This window comes from Chiloscyllium plagiosum, unplaced genomic scaffold, assembly GCF_037043375.1.
Source record: "Chiloscyllium plagiosum isolate Xiang-an unplaced genomic scaffold, Cpla_swu_hap1 HiC_scaffold_25, whole genome shotgun sequence".
NCBI lineage: Eukaryota > Metazoa > Chordata > Chondrichthyes > Orectolobiformes > Hemiscylliidae > Chiloscyllium > Chiloscyllium plagiosum.
In genome coordinates this window covers 1487130-1511071 of record NW_028270163.1, presented here as the reverse complement: position 1 = coordinate 1511071, position 23942 = coordinate 1487130, and the positions used below count along the sequence as shown (strand labels likewise).

Below are 23942 nucleotides of genomic sequence, written 5' to 3'. Positions count from 1 at the left end.
TCTGCTTTCACAATCCTTTTACACAGTTTATTCCAGATCATTGTGAGTCACTGCATAAAAGAGAAATTCTTGTCTCTTCTCTAGTCTTTTGTCAATACTTTGAATCTGTGTTCTCTGGTTTCCAGACCTCGATCACTTGAAGTAGTTCTCTTCATGGGTGAACTATCAGAACTCAAACTTAGCTGTGGACCAGGACAGGAGTGACAGAATGACATGAAGCTCCTTCAGAGGACCCCTAAGCTCCTTCAGAGGACCCCTGACATCAGGAGTTAGGTGTGAGTTTGGCACGATTGAAGGCTCAAATAGCAGAAGAATGATTGGTGGGGGAAGGGTAAAGAGAGGCTGACAAACCACGTCATAGAGTCGGACTCTTCTGTGACACTGGGGAGCTGCCAAGGATGGGCTAACATTGCTCATATGAGGGACACCTCCATTTTTGGCATAAATAAGTCAAAGGACACTTGCCTGGAAACTCTTAATACATCAATTTCTATCATAGGCACAATTAATTTTTTCAAAAGCTACACAACTGAGGAAGCTTCCACTAAAACAAATAATACATCAGAACAGTAATCTCATTATCCAGTACAAAGCAAACATGTTTTTTATGTACAATTTCATCTCAAGATTAAAAAGCTGCAATTGGAGATATGTATAAAATGTCTTATCAGCTGACCTGCACCTCCCCCGCCATCCAGAAGGAAACAAATGTGACTGTATTTAAAATCATGCTTAAAGAAAATAACATGGCATTACAGGAGGGCACAGAAAGATGGCATGTGGACTGTCTGTTGGCCATGGTTTGCACAGTACATCATGGTCTCTGCACAGCTTTCATAAACACTGAACATGGGGATGGAATGGTAGTTGGGAAGAGAGTTGGAGATGGGAAGGGTTACATTGTACAGTGGTCAGTACACATCAGTCTACATTCCACACAAACAGGGGCAAAGGGAAAGTCTCTGAATTAAGCTGCTCCACATCCACACAGTTTGGTACCCAGTGGCCAGTGCTGTCTGTGAGGAAGGAGAGGTGGGCAGCAGGTGAAGACTGGACTTTCATGCTGCATGGGAACAGAAGGAATCCATTCAGCCCCTCAAGTCTGTGATGGCTGATCTAAAGCTTAATACCACTTTGACCTTGCCTCACAAAAATCATTCCCAGTTTGAAGTTTTCGGTTGAGCCCTGCCCCTGTCTCCAGCCTCCACAGCGTTTTGGGAGAGTGGGTTTCAGATTTCCACCTCCCCTCTGTGTGAAGGAATGCTTCCTGCCATCATCCCTGACCGAGCTGACTCAAATCTGAAGATTGTCCTCCCTTGTTCTGGAATCACCCCAAGAAAGAAGAAACAGTTTCTCTCCATCTATTGTTTTAATTCTTTAAACATCTTGATAAGATCACTGATAATTCTGTCTGCTGCATTCAGGGGATTATATGGCTAGTCCAAAACAGACATAATGTAACTTTTTGAGACCCAGTATCATTCAGATGAACATGAACATAGGAAGGATCAGGCGTAGGCCATTCAGTCCTTCCAGCTTGCTGCACCTTTTAATTAGATTATGGCTTATCATCTCCCCAAATACTAATATTTCCTATCCCTTGATGCCAATCAATCCACACTGCTTTCCTCTCAAGGCTGGAGATCCATCGTGAGGGGCACTGTCAAGTATGGATTACAAACTATCGTCATTGGATCTCTCCAGCTGGACCATCCAGTTCATGCGATAAGGGTCCTTCCCCCAATAATTTGGTGAAACTCCAAGGCTTCAGTTGTAGACAACTCTAGAGGAAGGTAATGGGTCAGAGGAGCAGTCGGGCGAGGGGTTGGAGAGAGAGCTGAGTAAAGTCAGGGACTGGATTGGACTTTGAGCTGACAGCAACCTCCCCCTCAGACCTGCAGGGTCAGTGAGAGGGCACCTGATACCCATGGAATCACTGGGTACCTGCTGGTCTGTTCCAAGTGCCCTTAGGCTCCATGTAGTGGGCTCCTTGGTAGCACAGTGGGTGGGTTAATGTGGAAGTGGTGAGGCTAGGAGGTGGTAGAGTAATAGAGGCTGGTTTTGAGACATCATGGTCAGTAGTTTGCCTATTACGGAGCTGGTAACTGTGCAGACAAGAGGTATGAGCTGCATCCAACTGCTTACCTGAATTGAGGTGATATCAGAAGGGGATAAAATACCAAGAACCATTCAAGAGAAGTCTGTCATAACAATTTCCACTGCAGGACAAACCTGTGGATCCTGCTTATCTCCAGCAAGCTGTCCAATCAGCATACTAGAGAGTTTCCTGGATTCAGAGTCTCTTAGAATCCCAGGGGAATTGCAGATGTCCCACTAACAGAGAAACTGTTTTGTGTTGTGGATGTCATATCACATGGTACAGGTACAGAATGGACAGGCACAGAAAGCATATCAACCGGGGATAGATATAGGATTTGGGTATGGAATGTCGTAGAGGAATAGTATAGATATAATTATGGGACAGGAGTAGTCATCAAAGAGCGTGGCACAAATATGGGTATGTGATGTCGACAGGATGGAAAAGAGTATTGGATAGGTATGGGCACAGGGTGGGACTGGTATAGAATGGGTACGGATAATTTAGACATGTAAAATAGGACCAATATGAAATAGGCATGGATAGATGCAGGACTAGGCACAAATGTGGGATGGAGGGATAGGTATGAGACAGGTACAGGATGGTATGGAATGGGTACAAGATGGTTACGGAAGGGTATTATGCACTACTAACAGGTACAGGCTGGGAAAGGATGGGTACAGGGTGGATATAAGATGGATATGGGTTTGCACAGGATGAGTATAGGATGGTTACAGGACAGGTAAAGGATGGGTACAGAATGGTTACAGGACAGATATAGGATGGGTACAAGTTGTTTACACAACAGGTAAAGGATGCGTATAGGACGGTTACAGGTCGGGTAAAGGATGGGTATAGGATGGTTACAGGACAGGTATAGAATGGTTACAGGACAGGTACAGAATGGTTACAGGACAGGTAAAGGATGGGTATAGGATGGTTACAGGACGGGTATAGGATGGTTACAGGACAGGTACAGAATGGTTACAGGACAGGTAAAGGATGGGTATAGGATGGTTACAGGACGGGTATAGGATGGTTACAGGACAGGTACAGAATGGTTACAGGACAGGTAAAGGATGGGTATAGGATGGTTACAGGACGGGTATAGGATGGTTACAGGACAGGTACAGAATGGTTACAGGACAGGTAAAGGATGGGTATAGGATGGTTACAGGACGGGTATAGGATGGTTACAGGACGGGTATAGAATGGTTACAGGACAGGTAAAGGATGGGTATAGGATGGTTACAGGACAGGTATAGAACGGTTACAGGACAGGTAAAGGATGGGTATAGGATGGTTACAGAAGGGTACTAAGTACTACCAACAGGTACAGGCTGGGAAAGGATGGATACAGGGTGGGTATAAGATGGATATGGGGTTTGCACAGGATGGCTACAGGACGGATACACTGCTGAGCATGATTTCCAATATACAAATAGTGCATGTTTCACTGATCTTTCAGAGCCAATCAATTAAGCCGATTGCTACTCTGAGCCCTGAGTCCTCCAGTCAGAACAGCCCCTTATTCAAAGCCACAACAGCTGGATTTTTCCCGCTGAGATTCGATGTACTCATCGATTCGGAATTTGGGTTCGTTGGGTTGATTGACAGATCTGTGTTTCAGCTCCCTGGGATGAGAGAGAGAACATGCATTATTACTGCAGTCTGTTTATTGACACCCCTCCCCAACCCTACATCCCATCCAGCTGTGGGAATCTGACCGGCCTGTATCTGTCCCATACCCTCTTCAAATCCATCCTTTCCCAGCCCATTAACCCACGGAGAATCCAGACCATGGAAAAGAGCCTGATAGAACCAGGTATTGGAATGGTGCCATATCCTGTCCACATTAAGAATATAGAACACTACAGCACAGTACAGCCCCTTTGGGCCTCAAAGTTGTGTCAAACCTTTGACCCATTCCAAGGTCAAACTAACTTACATACCCTTTATTGTACTATCTTCCTTGATGTATCTGACTCGACTATCACCGCTGGCAGTGCATTCCACACACCCACCACTCTCTGTGGAAAGAACTGACCTCTGACATCTCCCCTAAACCTTCCTTGAATCACCTTAAAATTATGCCTCTTGGTGATAGCCATTTCCACCTTGGGAAAAAGTCTCTGGCTATCCACTCTATCTACGCCTCCCATCATCTTGTTACACTTCTATCAAGTCACTTCTATCTTTCTTCACTCCCATGAGAAAAACCTAACTCCCTTTCTTCATAGGACATTCCCTCCAGTCCACGCAGCATCCTGGTGAATCTTCTCTACATCCTCTTTAAAGTTTCCACATCTTTCCTATAATGAAGCAACCAGAACTGAACACAATATTCCAAGTGTGGTCTATTCAGGGCTCTACAGAGCTGCAGCATAATCTTGCAGCTCTTAAACTTCAATCCCCCTCTTAGTGAAAGCCAACACACCATATGCCCTCTTGAAAACTCAATCAACTTGGGTGGCAACTTTGAGGGATCTCTGGACATGTACTCCAAGACCCCTCTGTTCCTCCACACTGCTGAGAATCCTGCCTTTAACCCTGTATTCTGCATTAAATTCTACCTTCCAAAATGAATCACTTCACACTTTTCCAGGTTGAACTCCATCTGCCACTTCTTAGCCCAGTTCTGCATCCTATCAATGTCCTGTTGCAACCTACACCAGCCCTTCAACACTAGATACCACTCCACCAAATTCTGTGTGATTGGAAAACTTACTAACCCACCCTTCCACTTCCTCATCCAAGTCATTTATAAAAATCACAACAAGCAGAGGTCCCAGAACCAATCCCTGTGGAACAGCACTGGTCACCGAGCTCCAGGCTGAATACTTCCTATCTACCACCATCCTCTGTCTTCTATGGGCCAGCCAATTCTGTATCCAGACAGCCAGATTTCCCTGTAACCAATGCCTTCTTACTTTCTGAATGACTCTACTGTGGGGAACCTTATCAAACACCTTACTAAAATCCATGTACACCACACCTACTGCTCTACCAACATGTTTTGTCACATCTTCAAAGAATTCAATAAGGTTTGTGAGGCATGACCTGCCCCCTCATAAAGCCATGCTGATTATTTCTAATTAAACTATGGTTTTCCAAGTAATCATAAATCCTGTCTCTCAGAATCCTCTCTAATAAGTTGCCCACCACAGATGTAAGACAGATCCCAGGATTATTCCTATTCCCTTTTTTGAACAAGGGAATAACAACTGTCACCCTCCAATCATCTGGCACCACTCCTGTGGATAGTGAGGACGCAAAGATCATTGCCAAAGGCGCAGTAACCTCTCCCCTCGCTTCCTGTTGTAACCTTGTTCTGCAATGTTCAATGAACACAAAAACTATTGGATTATCTGGCTGTCAACTAGCTGGTCTTTACTGTCCCTTATTGACTTGCTCTGAGCAGTTCTGATAGCCCATATTCCAACATCAAATTCAAACTTACTTAGCCACAGCCAGAAATGCCAGCTCAACATTGATACCAGTTTTGGCACTGGTCTCTATGAAAGGAACTCCATATTCCTGTGGATAAGAAACAGGCATATTATTAGTATAGGATAAGAGATTGGATATGTTATGAACATCTTACACATCCTACACAGACTGTCACAGTGTGTCACACAGTGGTGCCAATATCTCTTATGACATATGACAATCAGCATAATGTACTGTGAGGGAGAAAGTGAGGACTGCAGATGCTGGAGATCAGAGGCAAAGAGTGTGGTGCTGGAAAAGCACAGCTGGTCAGGCAGCATCCAAGGAGCAGGAGAGTTGATGTTTCGAGCATGTTCCTGATGAAGAGCTTATGCTCGAAACATCGATTCTCCTGCTCCTCGAATGCTGCCTGATCAGCTGTGCTTTTCCAGCACCACACTCTCTGATAATGAAAGATGAGCTTAGATCCAGGAGCTGATTTTACAATGGCAGCCGGTAACCTTACCCATCATGGCACACATGGCAAGGTACATATGTGGGTTCGAAAGGTGAACCCATTGGGATTTGAGGAGACAACTAAAGTATTACTAAGCATCCTTCACTTCCTCAGACATCCCAAATCTCCTTAAAGCCAATAAAAATCTGTGGAAGTGGAGTCACTATTGTGATGTAAAATATGTGATAGCTAAACTCGATGTAGCAAGGCACCATAAACACCAATGTATTAATATCTTATTAATGGTGATACTTAAGGCTTAGATGCTTGGAAGGACACTGAAGAAACCACTTCCTCACATAATGCCAAGGGATCTTTGCACCTTGAAGAGCACAGGTCAGGCTACAATGCAGTCGACTGTGTTGCATTTTCCCAAACTGCACTGTAGTGATTTAGGTGACTAGGTTCTGGAGTAGGAATTGAACCCCCAACCTCCTGACTCAGATGTAGGAGGTGCTACCCTTTGAGACAACTAAAACTTGTCGATTTCACATTGCGCAGAGTGGCTACTGTATATGTCTGAACTGCATTTCACTGATACGAGCGTGTTCAGCTTACCCTGGCCAATTTCTCGCCTTCTTCTCTCTTGATGGCTCTCTCACTGGTTATGTCAGCCTGCAATGAGAAAACAGAGCAATCTGGATGAATGTAGTGTATTTCAAGTGGAGATGTATATGTGACATAATTGACGATTCAAATGGGTAAGCTCAAGGAGCTATATGATGATCAAAAAATGGTGATGGTCAAGGAATAGTGATGGTCAAGACACAGTGATGGTCAATAGAGGGTGGTCAAAAGATGTGATGGTCAAGAGCTAGCTATTGGTCAAGGGATGGTCATGGTCAAGTATACCAACAGCTATACCATATCAGAGCAAGTATAAGGACAGTGAAGAGGACCGAGGGTCAAAAAATACTTTCTGGATGGAGATAAAGGAGCATACATGTGGGAAAAAAGCAGTTTATGTGCATTATATTTATTCTAAATAGATAATATAAATCCTCCCATTGCATCTCCATTATGAATCACATTATTCCCAGTCACTGGGAATGTGTCAAATTATTTAATGATAAACACTGTGTCTTGGATGAGTGGAGATGAGGAACAGATATTATGAATGAGAGATTGTGGGCATAATAATATAACAGACAGAATTCAAATGGGCGGAAGGATTGGATGTTGTGTAAGATTCTTTGAAGTACACCTTAACATCTAAAAGAATTGTTAGAATATAATAATAAGGTGGTGAAGACTTTAGAGAACAAGCCTCAAATTTGGGGGGTGGAGATCATGAGAACCGCAGATGCTGGAGATCAGAATGGATAAAGGGTGGAGCTGGAAAAAGTCTCAGCAGATCAAACAGCCTCAGAGGAGGGGGGGAGTCGATGTTTAGGTCGGATCAGGTCTGATCATTCTGTTGAAAAGTTCTGAGCTGAAACGTCGACTCCCCCCCTCCTCTGATGCTGCTTGACCTGCAATGCTTTTTTTAGTTCCACCCTTTATCCACTCAGCTCCGGGGGGGGGCAAAGCCCAGACCATACTCTGTCCTGATTTATGATACCACTAGCCAATGGGCCATTCTCCTCTTCCACTGTAATGACATTGTGTAAGGGTTTCTCTTCACTCTCCTGTCACCCAGTTATTTCTGATGTATATTAATCCAGGCTGATCTTTTTCCACCCATGCTGGCCGAAGATGATGCAGTGCCATTCCCTGGATGCTAACAGTTCCTTATTCAACTTATCTCTCTATGAAAGTGTCTTAGACTGTTTACCCAAGGGACAGCCCATTCCAAGCATCTCATCTACTTCCAGTCTAAATCTCAAAGCTGTCAGGATCACTCACTGATGTCCTCCTCTTCAGCCAAATGGCATTGAGGTGAATTGCAGCACCCATGTTCTTCACTGCTTTTCATGGCCCAATCATGACACCTTTCTACAGAACTAAACCTTTGCAAAACTGGAAATGACGAAAGCAAGTCAGTGTTTCACTTATGCAACAATTTGCTAAAACTGTCATGTTTCCACACTGTAAGGATTCTATGATTCTATGAGGTAATAATAAATGACATTCAAATTAGTACCCACCTTGTTACCTAGCAACATGATGACCACGTCCTGTTGTGCATATTCGTGTACTTCGGTTAACCAGGCCTGAGAGAAAATGCAGCAGAAAAAAATACTCATCAGATTTTTAAAATTAACTAAAAGCTCACCACTTTTAGGAAACAGAAGTGGCAAAGTGGCAGTGCAAGGTCACCCCTGAGGCTCATACATAAGAGTCAAGTGACAGCTCCACCTACCAGCAGTGACAGTGAAATTTGCAAAGCTACATCAGTGTATAGTCAGCAACAACAGGGAGGGAAGTAGTGGGGCAGGGAAAGAGTTACTGAGTGAGGTTCCTTCTATTCTTTTAAACTGAAATTAAATCTCCCCTCTACTCTTTTAAATTGAAAATAAAGCTCTCTTTACACTGTCCCCATCAAACACTCCAAGGACAGGGATAGCTTGTAATTGGATGCAGGGTAAATCTCCCTCTACGTTGTCCCCATCAAACATTCCCAGGATAGGGATACCATGTAGTTGGATACAGAGTAAATCTCTCTCTTCACTATTACCGTCAAACACTCCCAGAACAGAGACAGCATGGGGTTAGGTACAAAGTAAATCTGCCTCTACACTGTGCCAATCGAGTGCCCCCAGCACAGTCACACAGTATGTGTTTAGAGTTTGTCTTCTGGGCTCTGTATGCCATTGGCCTTGCAGAACGTATCATGTGGATTGAGTGGAATTCAACCAAGGTGTCTAAATAGATTAAATACATATCTGTAAGTATCTAATTACAAACAAACAAGATTGAAGGACCAAAAGGCCACATCTTGTTCTGAAGGGAGCCTAGACTTTCAGAGAGAATAAGGAGAATGAAAATGTGGAAGTTGCTGTCGATCATAGCGTGTCAGGTACAGCAGAAACAGTGGTTAAATTTAGCATGGCTTCTAAGCAGTCTGACTCACCAGCACTATTGGTTTAAAACAGATAAAGAGAACCTAATATGATATTTTGAGAGTTCACTGCTTCAAGCATTATTACAGCTCATTAAGTAATGAGCTGGGAGGAGAGCAATGGGAAATTTGCAGCTCTCTAACCTCGACCTGCTGCTGCAACTCAATTGATTTTCTGCACTCCACCTCCACTCAGTCTATCTGTTTCACGTCACATCTATGTCAACAAGCGTCATCCTCTGGAATAAAGCACTCCAAATGAGCCTTGACATTTCCACTATCAGCTTCACCAGGGCTATGCTTACACAATATATAGGTGCTAACAGCATTCACAGCCCTACTTCCTGTCATAAACAAATAATCCTCTTCAGTTTCCAATTCTCCATCCTGCAAAGTCCCTGCTCGCCCCTGTCCATCTCAATCTCAGTATTTATCTTAATTCTCAGCAATTTGACGGGGAACTGGCTGCCCCCTGGATAAACAGCAGCAGCACAGATACCAATTAATCATACATTTAACCAATAGCCATAGCTCTACCTCCTCTCCCTGATATGCAAAATGCTTTTGAGTCTCCCATTCAATTCTCCCTTTTTGCCTGCAATCTGTGAGAGGTTGGGTAATCCGAACTCTGTGGTCACATACATTACACTCTGGATTAGTGGTGCTGGAAGAGCACAGCAGTTCAGGCAGCATCCAAGGAGCAGCAAAATCGACATTTCGGGAAAAGCCTTCCTGATGAAGGGCTTTTGCCCAAAACATCGATTTCGCTGCTCCTTTGATGCTGCCTGAACTGCTGTGCTCTTCAAGTACCACTAATCCAGAATCTGGTTTCCAGCATCTGCAGTCATTGTTTTTACCACATACATTACACTGCCTACTCCCTCTTACAGGGACTGGGGGTTCTGCAAAATGGGGAATTCAGTCCCAGGGTATGTGGCCCATCCACAGCGTGTGAGAGGTTTTCAAGGGTTCTGCCTAATCACTGTCATTTAAGAATAAAAGCTTTTTTAGAAATCTCATTCTGTGAAGCAGGGTTAACAAAAGAATATGATAATTACCAGCGATGCTGCAGTCAACATTAAGATGGAGATTTTATTTTCAGAAGAGTTTAATTCATCATGCTTGAACAGTCAGCAAGTTAATCCAAAGTTAATATACATAGTCAACAGTACTAACCGAGTGGAAGACAATGTTTCTGCCCCTTACCAAGCTGTAGAATGTTCAAATCCTGCCACGTTTGATAGTGGAATTTGATTTCAGTAAAGGATATCTGGAATTAAGAATCAAATCTGTACATCTCTATGACTCTATGAAACCATTGCTAATTGTTGGACCTACATGTGATTCCAGACTCTCAGGAATGTGGTTGATTTTCAGCTGCCTTCTAAAATGGCTGAGTAAGCCACTCAGTTGTATTAATCGCTACAAAGTCTCAACAAAGAAATGAAACCACATGGATCACTTAACATTGACATAGGCACTGGAAAAGGCAACAACAAAAACCCCCTGGGAAACCCTGTAAATTCCTCCTTACTTACATCTGATTCATTTAATTTATTTATTGTCACGCATATTTTGTTACAAAATACAGTGAAAAGTAAACTAACTCCACAGAGGTTTGTATCCTGTCACCAGCTCACCCTTTACTTACACGTGGAGAGTCCTTGACACAATCCAACTCCCTCAGAGACAGCTCTCAGAGTGAACAGAACCTCTGACTCTCCTTTAGATTAGATTAGATTAGATTATTTACAGTGTGGAAACAGGCCCTTCGGCCCAACAAGTCCACACCGACCCGCCGAAGCGTATACCACCCAGACCCATACTCCTACGTTTACCCCTTCACCTAACACTACGGGCAATTTAGCATGGTCAATTCACCTAACCTGCACATCTTTGGACTGTGGGAGGAAACCGGAGCACCCGGAGGAAACCCACGCAGACACGGGGAGAATGTGCAAACTCCACGCAGAGACTCGCCTGAGGCAGAGTCGAACCCGGGTCTCTTGCGCTGTGAGGCAGCAGTGCTAACCACTGTGCCACCGTGCCACCCTTTCTTTTATATTGAACTCAAATTTCATTATCATTTCTAGAGGAATTTGAACGCATGACCTGAAGAACTTTAGCCTGGGATTCTGATTCAGTAACATTACTGCTACTCCACCACCACTGCCCTGACACTCCTGTTTTTATTTGTCAGCCAAGGCTCCCTGATTGAACCAGATTAACAGCCCCAATTAAGGAACTCATAACCTGTGAAGTCCACCTCATTACAATCACTACAAATCGTGCTGTTATACTTTCGCCGCTTTCCAGCACCATTTTAAAGTACAGAAAAATAAACAAAAACATATAAAAGCAAAATAAATAAAGTTCAACTTTACAGTTCTCCTTGTTCCTCTCACTATGTCGCTGAAACAAGAATGGCCACTCTCTGGTGTTATCTTGCCTCTGCTACCACCATCATGAGTCCTCGCTGGGCCTCGCCAATACAGCTACCACTGATGTTGCTGGCCCAAAATTGGCTCATCTGCCTAGAGTCCTTGAAGGGCTTTTGCCCAAAACGTCGATTTTCCTGCTCCTCGGATGCTGCCTGAAATGCTGTGCTTTTCCAGCACCGCTCTAGTCTAGAATCTGGTTTCCAGCATCTGCAGTCCTTGTTTTTACCTAGAGTCCGCTCCTGTGCTACCTTGCTGACAGAGCCACTGCCGATGCCACCAGGCCCTGCCTTCATGAGACTGTGCTGGATGCAGATGCCGGGGGAACCCAAATTCATCTCTACTCTAGCTGCCATGAGTCAGCGCTGAGCCCACCTCGATGCAGAAACTGCTGGGAATTCAAACTCACCATGAATCAACGTTGGGCTTACCTTGCCACCATCAATGCTGCTGCTATCATCATGACCTAGCTCTTCACAGAGCTAAGTAAAACGAAGAAAAAAAATGAGAAAAGAGAAAAAAAGAAATGCAGATGGAGTGGATGAGCCCCAGCTGAGGAGCCCCACTCTGCCGCCATCTTGGATGTTCATCTAGGGCTTGTCCCCAAATTGGGAGAGCTGTCTCACAGACTAGTCCAACAACAGACTGACGTACTCATACTCATGGAATCATACATTACAGGTAATGTCCCAAACTCATCCCTGGATATGTCCTGTCCCAGGAGAGACCTAGCAGGTGGCACAATGGTATATAGTTAGGATGGAGTTGCCCTACAAGTCCTCAATATTGAGACCAGACTCCATGAAGCCTCATGGCTTCTGGTTAAACATAGACAAGGAAACCTCCTGCTGATTACCATTTACTATCCTCTCTCGCTGATGAATCATTACTCCGCCAAGTTGAACAACACTTGGAGGAAGCACCTCACATTCATCTAGATTAAACTCCATCTGCCTCTCCTCAGCCCATAGGCCCATTTGATCAAAGTCCCATTGTACTCTGAGGTAACTTTCTTCACTGCCCATCACATCACCAATTTTGGTGTCATCGGCAAACAATAGAGTTATAAGAGTCCTACAGCATGGAGACAGGCCATTCAGCCGAAACCACTCCATGCTGACCAAAATGTCCATCCATGCTAACCCCATTTCCCTGCACTTGGTCCATATCCTTCTAAATCTTTTAAATATTGTTAACATACTTGCTTCAACCACGTCCGCTACCACCCTCTACCAAAAATGTTGCACCTCAGGTTCCTATTTATTTTATTCCCCTCTAACCTTAAACGGATACCCTCTGGTTCCGAACCCTGGGAAAAAGACTGAATTCATTCACCACATCCATGCTTTTATAATCTTATACATTTCTATAAGACCCCCCTCAAGCTCCTACGCTCTAAAGAAAAAGGTCCTAGCTTGTCTAAGCTCTCCCTATAACTCAGACCCTTGAGTCCTGGCAACATCCTTATAAATTTCTTCTGCACTCTGTCCAGTTTAATAACATCTTTTCTGTAGCAAAGTGACCAAAACTGAACACAATACTCCAAGTGAGGGCTCACCAACATCCTGTATAACTGCGACATAACTTCCTAACGTCTATACTCTGTGGGAGAAAATATGGGTCCAGGCCTCCCCTTAACAGGGTCACAGAACACACAAGATAAAATGTCTGCATTTAGCCACTAAGTCTACCCACAATGCCTCAAACTGGCCAAATCATCTGCCCCAGACATCACACATACCTCAGGACATGACTCATCCAGCCCCAGACCAAGAGAATATACTTCTTCAGATTAATTTATAATGAGCCTCCTACTCCAAAATAGCCCAGCACCTCCGAAGCCCTTAGGGCACAGTTGCTCCCACTAGGAGTCAAGCCTTCACAAAGGGCACCCAGAAAAGGAGGAACCAAAGGTACTTTGTTTCCCCCTCAACTATACGAACACATTGATACCAGGATGAAACCCACTAACACCTACTCCAGCCAAGGATCGGAATCTCCTGAGTCAATTAAGAAACTCATTGTCAGACAACAGACTCTTAAATCTCTTCAATGAATGAACTTTATTTGTCTTTGTTGTACAACTCACACCATTCACACTTCATTCAACTCACACCATTCACATAACGCACACTTCATTGTTGTAAGGGTATAAAACTCCACTGTATTCTCTATTCAGGGAAGAAGCTATGGTTCCTTCTGCACAGCCTGTCAGTAACTGTTTCAGCAGAGTCATGTCTCTTTCACGATGTCGCTCTTTGTTAAATAAATCCTTGTCAGTTCTCAATCTGATTTGTGTGTTTGTGATCTCTGATTAATTGGGCTAAATTCTCCGACAATACTCAATGCCCTGATTGATGAAGGCCTATGTGCCAAAAACCACCTTCACTGCCCTGTCTACCTGTGACTCCACTTTTAGAGAACCGTGCACCTGAACTCCAAGGTCCCTCTGTTCCACTACACTCCTTAAGGCCCTGCCATTCATGAAACCCTTGCCTTGATTTGACTTTCCAAAATGCAAGACCTCACACTTATCTATATTAAACTTCATTTGCCATTACTTGGCCCATTTCCCAGCTGATTAAGGTCCTGCTGCAATTTCTGATAACCTTCCTCATTGTCCATTATACTGCCTATTTTAGTGTCATCTGCAAACTTACTAATCATACCTTGCACATTCTCATCCAAATCATTGATTATAGATAACAAACAGCAATGGGCCCAGCACCGACCCCTGAGGTACTCCACTAGTCACAGGCCTCCAGTCCGACAAACATTCTTCCACTATTAGGAGAAAGTGAGGACTGCAGATTCTGGAGATCAGAGCTGAAAATGTGTTGCTGGAAAAGTGCAGCAGGTCAGGCAGCATCCTGAAGAAAGGCTCATGCCCGAAACGTCAATTCTCCTGCTCCTTGGATGCTGCCTGACCTGCTGCGCTTTTCCAGCAACACATTTTCAGCATCCTTCCACTATTACCCACTGCTTCCTACCATCAAGCCAATTATGTATCCAATTTGAGGAGAAAGTGAGGTCTGCAGATGCTGGAGATCAGAGATGGAAATGTGTTGCTGGAAAAGCGCAGCAGGTCAGGCAGCATCTAGGGAACAGGAGAATCGACGTTTCGGGCATTAGAACATAGAACATAGAACATAGAAGAATACAGCGCAGTACAGGCCCTTGGGCCCTCGATGTTGCGCCGATCCAAGCCCACCTAAACTACACTAACCCACTATCCTCCATATACCTATCCAATGCCCTCTTAAATGCCCATAAAGAGGGAGAGTCCACCACTGTTACTGGCAGGGCATTCCATGAACTAACGACTCGCTGAGTGAAGAACCTACCCCTAACATCAGTCCTATATCTACCCCCCCTTAATTTAAAGCTATAAATTCTTCTCCTGAAGAAGGGCTAATGTCCGAAACGTCGATTCTCCTGTTCCCTAGATGCTGCCTGACCTGCTGCGCTTTTCCAGCAACACATTTCCATCCATGTATCCAATTTGCCAGCTTCCCCTGCATTCCATGCGATCTAACCTTCCAGTGCAGCCAATCATGTGGAAACTTATCAAAGGCCTTACTGAAATCCATATAGACTATGTCCACTGCCCTGCTCTCATCAACCTTCCTGGTCACATCACCAAAGAATCCAACAAATTGGCATTATCTCCCATGCACAAAGCCATGCTGACTACTCCTAAATAAACCCTGTCTTTCCAAATGCATGTATATCTTATCTCAGAATCTTCTCAAGATTCTGGTGCCTAACACCAATGGTAAATGCTTACTGGTCTATAGTTCCCAGGTTTTTCTTTATAGCCCTTCTTGAATAAGGGCATAAACATTTGCTATCCTCTAGTCTGCTGGCACCTCACCCATGGCTACTGATGATATAAAAATATTAACCAGGGCCCCCTACAATTTCTCCTCCTGCCTCTTACACTGTTCTTGGATATATCTGATCAGGAAAATCAGACTTATCCACCTTCATACACGTCCAACATGTTCTAACATGTCCAACACCTCCTCAACTGTGATATGGACTGTCCCCAAAATATCATCATTAACTTCCTCAAGTCCCCAATTCTTCCTGTCTTTCTCCACTTATTATCCATATATCCTATATTTACATCCAAATCAAAATGACAAAAAGTAGTGTACCCAGCACTGATCCTTGCAGTGCACCGCTGATCACAGGCCATATGAAAAGAAATTTCACAATACTCTGAGTAAGTGCATTCCTAATACAAAGAAAAATTCCAATGGGAGGACCCACTATCTACGATTAACTAAAGAAGTTCAGGTAAACATCAATCTAAAGTAAAAGGCATATACTTATGCAAAAATGTGTGGTGGGTCAAATGACTGGTCAGAATCGAGCGAATTGCAGAGATTGACAAATAGGTAATCAGGTCTAATAAATTAGAGTATGAACGAAAGCTAGCTAGGACTGTACCAACAGATAGTTTCCAGGATATCTGTAAAGGAAAAGAGTAGGTTAAAAGGAATGTGGTCTTCTCAAGGGTGGAAACAGGGTGCTAATAGTAAATAATAAGGAAATGGTGATCTAAAGAATAAATACAAATATAAAACAAATCCCAGTAGATCAGTGGTTGAAGGAAGAGAGGTACCTGGTAAAATTATAATCACCAGGGAAGCAATACTGAGCAAACTGATGGAGCTGCGAGTTCACCAATCCTTGGGAAGAAGGACTGCAAAGGTGGCCAATGAGGAAGAAGATGCATTGGCATTAAACTTTGCAAATTTAAAAATAGACCCTAGTCAGGTCCCATCAGACTAGAAAATGACAAATACAACTCTTCTTTTGAAGAAGGGAAGAAGGCAGAAAACAGAAAACAGAAAACCCTAGGCCAGTCAGTTTCATGCCTGTCATGGGTTAGGGTTAGGGTTAGTGTTAGGGTTAGGGTTCAGGTTAGAGTTAGGATTAGGGTGAGAGTTTAGATTAGGGTGAGGGTTAGGATTAGGGTTAAGATTAGGATTAGTTTTAGGATTACGGTTAGAATTAGGGTTTGGATTAGGGCTAGGGTTAGGATTGGGATAGGATTAGGGTTAGGGTTAGGATTACGGTTAGAGTTAGGGTTAGGGTTAGGAATAGGTTTAGGGTTAGGGTTAGGATTAGAATTAGGGTTCAGATTAGGGTTAGGGTTAGGATTAGGGTTAGGATTAGGGGAAGGATTAGGGTTAGGGTTAGGATTATGGTTAAAATTAGGATTAGGATTAGAATTAGGGTAGGGTTAGGATTAGGGTTAGGATTAGGATTACGGTCAGGATTAGGGTTAGGAGTATGGTTCAGATTAGGATAGGGTTAGGGTTAGGATTAGTGTTTGGATTAGGGTTAGGAGGTTATAATGAGACAACTGGAAAAGTTCGAGGTATTCAGGAATAGTCAGTATAGTTTTTTGAAAGGGAAATCATGTCTAAACAATTTGTTAGATTCCTTTGAAGACTGTCTATCTGAGATTCTTTACACTTTTCTTCCAATTGTCAAACATTTGTCATGAATTTGAATCCTTGATTCAGAAGTAGGCTTCTAAATTTACTTTTCATAGCTGTTTTTCCCTTCTCCAAGTCGTTGGATTTGACAACTTAATCTAGCCCAAATTTGATAGTCTATTTAACCACACGAGTCTGCAGAGTTAAACTTGATATCATTCCCTTCTGCCCAACCTATTGCCTATATATTTGCATGTGATAGCAGCAGCCACTGGATGGTGATCAGGACAGGAGCTTTACTTGATACCAGGTCACTCAGGCCCATCGAGCCCCCAGTGAGACCAATGGACTCAGTTTTCATAAGCTCCAAAACCTTTCTAATAGCCTACTAGATCACGGGTTCACTGAAGAGACTCACTCCAGAACATAATAGAGCAGAGTGGCCATGATCTTGTGCCTGGCATTTCTGCTCCTGTTTCTGTGTATTCGGGAATCACATTTCCCCAGGTTGTAGTCCAGCAGGTTTATTTGAAATCACCAGCTTTCGGAGCAACAGCCCCTTCATCAGGTAAAGTGAGAAGGAGGAACACAGCACAGAATGTACGGCCAGAGAGATCAAGGGCAGAAAGATCAAAAGATCATACAAATGGTGTGAGTGGAATGTCGAGTCTCTGCAGATGACCAAGGTGTTGGATGGTGTGAGTAAAGTGTCAACAGCTGAATACCAATTAAGCTTCTTAACACTTCCCCAAGACTGTTTCTGCCCCTCAAGGCTGACATTGATAGTTCCACTGCTAGTTCCACACATTGTGATATTCTCAGCAATGACTAGTTAATTAGAGATAACAATTGAAGGTGCACTTTATCTAAAAGAAAAAAGGCAGCTTATATCTCATCCTTGACATATTTTAACTGAGAACATGGCTCTTCCTGGACATATTAAGGTTAAGGTTAGAATTAGACTGAGGGTAGAAAACCCTCCTGATCACTTTCTGGTTGAGAGAGAACAGTGCATATTGGCAGCTGGAGCTCAGAGGGTGGTATTCTCACTGCTGACTCAAAGGCTCTGGGCTCAAGACTCACTTTATGACTTGTGCATGGAAGATCAAGGCTAGTGTTCTAGCTGAGGGGGTGCTGTACTGCCGCATTTTGGATGCGATATTACTCTGAGACCTGACTTTCCTTCTCAGTTAGAAATTAATAATTCAACTGCACTATTTAACTGAAAAGCATGGCAGTTATCCTTAGTATTCTGGTGAATATTTATCCTTCAATCAACATCATAAGTCAACAGATTATTTGGCAAGTTTTATTTTGCTGTTTGTGGGCGCTTGCTATGCATGAATTGGCTGTTGTATCTCCTTACCATGTCAATTTACACTAAAAAGTACCTAGTTGACTGCAAAGTGTTTTGGGATGTCTTATGGCCAAGAAAAGTGCTATAGAAATGTGATCTTCCTTTCTAACAAAGGGCACAGCCCTCCCTGGATGTATTTCAACTGAAGGTGGGAGCATTTATAGACATTAGAAAAGGCAGGAGATTGAAGCTAGGTAATAGAATTGGACTAGATCATTCAGCCACTGCAGGCCCAATGGGCTGAATGGCCTCCTTCCATGCAGTAACAATTCTGAGATTCTGTGAGTTTTGCTGTCAGCTTGAGATGCAAATGGGGCTTGGTTTAATGTTTTCTTTGTCTATACTGTGTCAAAGTACAATTCTAGGGTTATGTGCTTGACACTGCAACATATCTGAAAGATGGTGATTCCAACAGTGCAGTACTCTCTTGGTGCTGTACTGTGTCAGCAGCCTAGATTACTTGCTGATGTTTGTAGAGTGGATCAGTGAACCAATGACCTCCTGGTTCAGAGATGAGCTTGTTGCTCTGAGTTGACATTCAGTTTGCGAAGGTGACTGAATGATGAAGCTTAGAGTCATTGAGTCATACATAACAGAAGGAGCATTTTATCCATCTGCATCAACCTATCTACGTTAATCCCACTGTCCAACTTGATCATGGTGAAAACAGTGGGCATTGAAACACGGAGAGTCAAAAGGTTGGCTCAGTGGTTAGCACTGCTGCCTCACAGCGGCAGGGTCCCAGGTTCGATCTCACCTTGGGCAACTGTCTGTATGGAGTTTGCATATTCTCCCCGTGTGTTTGTGGATTTCCTTCCACAGTCCAAAGATGTGCAGGCTATGTGGATTAGCCAGGGGAAATGCAGGGTTACAGAAATAAGGTAGGGCTGTTAGTCTGGTTGGGTTGCTCTTTGGAGAGTTGGTGTGGGCTGAATGGCCTGCTTCTGGATTGTATGAAAATGGACTCTCCTTTTGCACGATTAATGCAGGATCATTCCACCATCTGAATTCCCCAAATTTATTTGCCTGAGAGTCAGGAAATTTGAAGCATCTTACCCTGATGTTGTCAAACGATGACTTGCTCGTGATATCATACAGCAGCAGCAGTGCTGTGTGGAGAGAGGGAGAGTTTAGTTTCAGTCAGTCAACACCAATCCTTACAGCGTGCAGCAGTCAAACACTCTCACCACCATCTCTCTCTCTCTCTCACGCACACACACACATACACACACAACAGATCAGTTGACAACATGGAGTTGAAATCAACCTGCACTGGCTCCAGGAACATCTCAGATTTAAAACTCCCACCCTTGTTTTCAAATTCCTCCATGGCCTCATCCTCCTTATCTCTACAGTTGCTCCGAACCTCCAACATTCAGAGATTACTGTGGTCTTTTGATTCTGACTTCCTGCACTTTCCTAAATCTCACAGCTCTCCGTCACTGTATCTAGGTTCTGGAATGTCCTTCTCACACCTCTGAAGCTGACTTTTCAACATGAACGCAGACCTTAAAGTTCAAGCCTTTGGCCACCTGTCCTTATACATCCTAATGTGGCCTGGTGCCAGATTCTGTTTGTGCAGTGCCAAGTGGACCACTCGACATTGGTTCAAGGCACTATGGAGATGCAGTCTGTTGTTGTAGTGTCTCGGCCAGAATCAAGTTAAGGAGCTTGGTAAGGAGCTAGTGAGACAAAGCTATAAGTGAAGTGAAAGTTGAGTAGTCCTGGGAGACCATAGGCTGCTCTCTCTAATTAAAGAGAGGTTTCTGGTGGTGTGTATAACCTGACGGCCACCATGCCTCAGGCAAGGGACGAGTTTGAGAAAGCAGGGCTCTCATAATGACCTTAGCTGGTACAGGAATTGATCTCACACTACCGGCATCTCTCTGCAGCACAGACCAGCCATCCAGTCAACTGAGATAATGGACCCCCAACAATCAAGCCAAGCTATTTCAACAGCAAGGTCACCACAGTGGCTCAGTGGTTAGCACTGCTGCCTCACAGTGCCAGGGACCCAAGTTCAATTCCTGCCTTGGGTGACTGTCTATGTGGAGTTTGCACATTCTCCCTGTGTCTGTGTGGATGTGCTCTGGTTTCCTCCCACAGTCGAAAGATGTGCAGGTTAGGTGAATTGGCCAAGCTAAATCACTCATAGTATTCAGGGATGTGTAGGTTAGTTGCATTAGATAGGGGAAATGTAGGGTGATAGGGTAGGGTCATGGGTCCTTGTAGGAAACTCTTCTGAGGGTCAATGTGGACTTGTTGGGCTGAAGGGCCTGTTTCCACACTGTAGGGATTCTAATTCTAATTATTAACAGGTTCAGTGCACAAAGTGGAGTTTGAAACAATCTGCAAGAGTTCCAACCATTGACACTCTGCCAGTAACCTCCACCTAGAAAATACAGGTCAGGTGAACAGCCATCAATAGGTGATGCCTCTGATGTCAAATGAATAATTAGAAGAACTGTCTTTGATCAAGCACAAAAAATGGGTGCAAAGTGGAGGTACCAGTTGGTTAGCAGTGCCCATGAAACCTAGCGTGCAACCAATCAATACCTGAGAAGGTGAAGGGACAGAAATGGTGAAACAAAGAGAAAAGCCACTTGAATCAATTGTCATCAAGTAAATTGAGTTAGTTGGCAATTCTGCTCCAGGTCTGCATTCAATATTCAAAACTTCTCTTCTGTGTGTGGAAAACATGTAGAGTTGTCTGTCAGGAGTGACTGAACAGCCTTGTGGGAAGCTTGAAGGTGTCCTGGTGCCTAGTTGTTGGCTGAAGTTGTTCTCAGGGTCTGTAGCAGACCATGGAGAGGTTAATTCTAAGTTAATGGATGGACTAAAGTTGTCATTCAAGATTTATGTGGAGGCTGGCGAAGACATTCCAGAGCAAATGTCAATGTGGAAGTTTGAACTGGTTACTATGGAACAGTGTTTAAAATGTGGAATGGTTGCTAAGGTGTTGTGTATTGTACCGGGCAAGACTAATATCTGTTCAACTGTTGGCAGTTATTCTTGAACAGACCTTATTTATATTGCTTCAACTGAGAAGACAGCGGAGAGAGCATTTTGAGAAATTGTTCAGTATACAGTACTACACTCATAGCTCATTTATATATTAAATTTGAAATGATACATGTACATAATTTTCTGGAGTACAAGATGACTAACCCAACATAAATAATAGTTTAAAGTTTTAACAGGGTGGACTGCAAAGTTGTTCTTACTGTGATGTGTAACTGTAATGTGGTTTTCTATATTTTAGCCCAAGTCACACAAACTACAAAAATTTGGGTTCTTATTGAGACAGATGTTTGGATGTGTCTTAACAACTAACTATATACACAACATCTCAAACTTATGGATAGTCTAGGTTACGTACTTACGTTACTATTATAATATATACAGTGTTGACTGGCTGACTGGTGGACTGACAAAATAAGAGGTGACTGACTCGCAGGCCGACAGAATGAAAGATTATCTAACTCACAGGCTGACAGAATGAGTGATTATCTAACTCTCAGGCTGACAGAATGAGAAGTTGATTAACCAACAGGTTGACTGACTGACATAATGTACAGAGAGTATGATAGACATCTTTTATACTTCAGTGTTACATGTTGTGATATCTGAGATCTGTGCAATATTACAATAGGAATTGTAACTAAAACAAAATGAGTAATATTTTCAGTCATTTTTATGTAAAAGGAAATTATTTTTTTCAGAACTCTTCATAGGTGCTCAACAAAAATATCCTAATTTGACAAGAAATAAGGAAAAGAACAAACGATTTACATTTCCTTCCCACTTTCTTTCAAGTGATCTATTGGTCTTCTCTCATTTGCTATCTGGCTGTCTGCTTCCATTTTCATTCATTTTACTCTGCTCTCACAACATTTCAGGCTGAGTCAACACTGAATATTGAAGCTGCCAAGCAACATCATGTAATCGGAAACTGACTGATTTATCAAAATCAAAACTCTGACTCACTTTGCTCTATTGGAGATTGCGTGATACAGGAAAACATTCACTTTCTTTTTGACTTTCACTTGGGACGGGAGGTGGAATTTGGTTCAAGGAAATTTCTCATGTTCCTCCTTTGTCAGATTTCCTCTAACAAGCTATCTTCTGGACAATGATGGAGGTTTTCTTCAATTTTCAAAAGATGCATGGCTGAGGAGCTGGTGTATGGGAGAAGGATTCACATTTTTGGATCATTTGAATCTCTTTGGGGTAGAAGTGACCTGTACAAAAAATATGGATTGCACCTAATTTGGAAGGGGACTAATATACTGGTAGGGAGATTTGCTAGAGCTGCTCGGGAGGATTTAAACTAGTAAGATGGGGGGTGTGGGACCTAGAGAGATAGTGAGGAAAGAGATTAATCTGAGACTGGTACAGTTGAGAACAGAAGTGAGTCACAGTCAGGGCAGGCAGGGACAAGGTAGAACTAATAAATTAAACTGCATTTATTTCAATGCAAGGGGCCTAACAGGGAAGGCAGATGAACTCAGGGCACAGTTAGGAACATGGGACTGGGATATCATAGCAATTACGGAAACATGGCTCAGAGATGGGCAGGACTGGCAGCTTAATGTTCCAGGATGCAAATGATACAGGAAGGATAGAAAGGGAGGCAAGAGAGGAGGGGGAGTGGCATTTTTGATAAGGGATAGCATTATAGCTGTACTGAGGGAGGATATTCCCAGAAATACATCCAGGGAAGTTATTTGGGTGGAACTGAGAAATAAGAAAGAGATGATCACCTTATTGGGATTGTATTATAGACCCCCTAATAGTCAGAGGGAAATTGAGAAACAAACTTGTAAGGAGATCTCAGTTATCTGTAAGAATAATAGGGTGGTTATGGTAGGGGATTTTAACTTTCTAAACATAGACTGGGACTGCCATAGTGTTAAGGGTTTAGATCGAGAGGAATCTGTTAAGTGTGTACAAAAAAATTTTCTGATTCAGTATGTGGATGTACCTACTAGAGAAGGTGCAAAACTTGACCTACTCTTGGGAAATAAGGCAGGGCAGGTGACTGAGGTGTCAGTGGGGGAACACTTTGGGATTAACACTATTAGATTTAAAATAATGATGGAAAAGGATAGACCAGATCTAAAAGTTGAAGTTCTAAATTGGAGAAAGGCCAATTTTGACGGTATTAGGCAAGAACTTTCGAAAGCTGATTGGAGACAGGTATTCACAGGTAAAGGAATGGCTGGAAATTGGAAAGCTTCAGAAATGAGATAACGAGAATCCAGAGAAAGTATATTCCTGTTAGGGTGAAAGGGAAGGCTGGTAGGTATAGGGAATGCTGGATGACTTAAGAAATTGAGGCTTTGGTTAAGAAAAAGAAGGAAGCATATGTCAGTTATAGACAGGATAGATCGAGTGAATCCTAAGAAGAGTATAAAGGAAGTAGGAGTATACTTAAGAGGGAAGTCAGGAGGGCAAAACGGGTACATGAGATAGCTTTGGCAAATAGAATTAAGGAGAATCCAAAGGGTTTTTACAAATATATTAAGGACAAAAGGGTAACTAGGGAGAGAATAGGGCCCCTCAAAGATCCGCAAGGCGGCCTTTGTGTGGAGCCACAGAAAATGGGGAAGATACTAAACGAATATTTTGCATCAGTATTTACTGTGG

General features: G+C 43.2%; 1 protein-coding gene across 3 annotated transcripts in view; it reads right to left on the bottom strand.

Annotated features, from left to right (window-relative positions):
- Positions 1-13: 13 nt before the first annotated feature.
- The window catches only part of LOC122561945 (ras-related protein Rab-37), a 253424-nt gene continuing 229495 nt past the window's right edge, over positions 14-23942 (bottom strand). For all 3 annotated transcript variants that reach the window (XM_088000371.1, XM_043714275.2, XM_043714274.2), the window contains 5 exons: positions 19350-19402; positions 8132-8197; positions 6603-6659; positions 5559-5635; positions 14-3732 (listed from right to left, as the gene is read on the bottom strand). In XM_088000371.1, coding sequence (XP_087856497.1) covers positions 3627-3732; positions 5559-5635; positions 6603-6659; positions 8132-8197; positions 19350-19402 — 359 coding nt within the window. In that variant the 3' untranslated portion in view covers positions 14-3626. The remainder of the gene's footprint in view (positions 3733-5558; positions 5636-6602; positions 6660-8131; positions 8198-19349; positions 19403-23942) is intronic.